Source organism: Tupaia chinensis, unplaced genomic scaffold, assembly GCF_000334495.1.
Source record: "Tupaia chinensis unplaced genomic scaffold, TupChi_1.0 Scaffold000042_2, whole genome shotgun sequence".
Taxonomy (NCBI): Eukaryota; Metazoa; Chordata; class Mammalia; order Scandentia; family Tupaiidae; genus Tupaia; species Tupaia belangeri.
Window position 1 is genome coordinate 494,529 of NW_006159498.1, and position 2,376 is coordinate 496,904.

The 2,376-nt window shown below is 55.3% G+C and overlaps 1 protein-coding gene across 2 annotated transcripts in view; it reads left to right on the forward strand.

Annotated features, from left to right (window-relative positions):
* Positions 1-2,376, forward strand: part of NMRAL1 (NmrA like redox sensor 1) — a gene marked incomplete at its 5' end in the record, with an annotated part of 11,494 nt that overhangs the window by 6,122 nt on the left and 2,996 nt on the right. For both annotated transcript variants that reach the window (XM_014589220.2, XM_027773131.1), the window contains 1 exon segment: positions 1,616-1,865. In XM_014589220.2, coding sequence (XP_014444706.1) covers positions 1,616-1,865 — 250 coding nt within the window.

Sequence of the window (2,376 nt, forward strand, 5' to 3'; positions counted from 1 at the left end):
ATCGCGGCTCGAGACCCTGTTTGGGGTGGTGTTTTTGTCTCTCTTGTCTGTGGAAGAAAGAAAACCTGAAAGAAAGAAGAGAAATCACATGATCTGTGTCTTCCTGCGTTCTGCTTTCCTTGAGTCTCTTTTTTTTTTTTTAAAGAATTACTTTTTAAATTTAATTTAATTTATTTATTCATTTATTCTTAATTTGAGCAGAGAAAGACACAGAGAGAGATAGAGAGAGAGAGAAACTGAGAAAGCAAGCCGCCAGGTCCAGGACTCAAACCGTGGTCGGCCATGTGGGAGTGTCCAGCACCTTAGCCACCCCGGCACCTGCTGGTCCCCCCTCCAGAGTCTCTTTAGTTAAGTAGTTACTGAGCCCAGCGGGTGGGACTGGGGGTGGGGCATGAGATGGAGAGTTGGAGGGGGCAGGTCCTGCTCTCCGTCCCACTGAGCCATGCCATCATGTGAAGGTGCCCAGGTCATCATGCCTGAGGAGCAGCAGTGACTTGAGAATAGTGCTCCTTGGGCCCCAGTCCTGCCTGTTCTGCAGTGCTGGGGACTTTTCTGCTCTGGTCCTTGTTTTCCTCTTAACATTAAGGCAGGGAGCCAGCAGGTGGTGTGGTGGTTAAGGTGCTGGACTCCCACATGGCCAACTGTGGTTCGAGTCCTGGACCTGGCGGTTTGCTTTCTTACTTCTCTGTCTCTCTTTGGTGAGTGCAAGTCCCCTATAGCAAATTAAAAAGCAATAATAATGATAAATAATAATTCTTTAAAAACAAAAAATTAAGGCAGACTGGACTGGACCACTGGTCTGCGGACTTGTTTTAGCCTCGTGCTTCTCCAATGACAGTCTTACCTGGAAGCTCTTTACCCAGAGTGGCCAAGACAGCTCCCCAGCATAAGCAGACCTGTGTCACTAATCTGATACCCCGCCTGTGTCCTGGGGCTGTTGTAACAAATGAGTGTACTCCAGGTGGCCTAAGACCACAGACATGGGCTCTCTTACATACTGGAAGCTGGGCTCCAGGGGCGGCACCCGCCTCCCCCATTCCAGCTTCTGGTTGCTGTAGGCAGCTCTTGGCTTGTGGCTGCGTTGCTCCCGTCCCTGCCATCTTCTCCATGTGTCTCTTCTGTCTCTCACAAGGACGACTGTCATTAGATTTGGGGCCCACCTGGTTATTCGAACAATCCCATCTCAAGAGCCTCAACGTACTGGCATCTGCAGACACATTCCAGATGAGGTTGCTGGGTCCTGGAGTGAGGGTGTGACACATCTTGGCCCCGCCTGACCCGTCGGCAGCCTTTAACAGCAGGCTGTGTCGTGACATGCTTCCCAGTGATGAAGTCGGTGTGGTAAAGGCCTTGTCCTGAGACGTGCTGGTCTCATGTGCGCTCGCTCGTGTCACACACTGGGCTGCAGGGGGAATGACCCGGGTGGTCTGGGGAAGTGACAGCCCGGGCGGGTTCTGCTGAAGAGCGTCATTCTGAGGAGGGCGCCTCCCCAGGGGTTGCAGGATCAGGCTCTTGGCCTGGTGGAGGTGGCAGCTCTGGGTTTAGCATGTCGGGCGTGACTGGAGCCATGTGTCTTCCCTCTCATCTTCGTGGTCTCTCCTTTCCTGCTCCCCAGGGAAAGCTGCTGGCCGATCTGGCCAAGCGCCTGGGCCTCCACTACGTGGTCTACAGTGGCCTGGAGAACGTCAGGAAGCTGACGGCAGGAAAGCTGGTGGTGGGCCACTTTGACGGCAAAGGGGAGGTGGAGGAATACTTCCGGGACATCGGGGTGCCCATGACCAGTGTGCGGCTGCCCTGCTACTTCGAGAACCTCCTCTCCTACTTCCTGCCCCGGAAAGCCCCGGACGGAAAGAGCTACTTGCTGAGTGAGTGCCCTTCATGCACAGCGAGGCCAGGTTTTCACCCAGGGAGTTCGAGGTGGAGCAGAAGGCAGGCTTGTCATCAGATGGCTCTGGCTCCACGCACGCTCTGGCTCCCTCATGTTCGGCCTGGGACTGAGCAAATCCTGTAATGGGCAGGGCCTTGGCTTCCTGGTCTGTGAAATGGATAGTGAGGCCTACGGAGGTGGCAGCGATGTGCTGCCTTGTTGGAGAACTTCCTAGTCCTGCTGCTCCCTCCTCCACAGGCTCTGCCTGCAGCGAGCCCTCTGTGGCATGGGGGGCTGCCTCTTCCAGCCTCTTGAGTTGGCGCTCCGTCCTCCCAAGCACCTGGGGTGATGGGCACAGACAGCTACAGCCCTTTTTCAGGTGGGGAAGGTGGTGGGGCCCACGTGCTCCTGGTGGCCCACCAGGATCCTCGCCTGCTTCCCCTCTGTAGAACCATCACCTGGAAGGTAGTCATCCATGCTTCTGTACACCTGTCGCAGGTGCGCTGCTC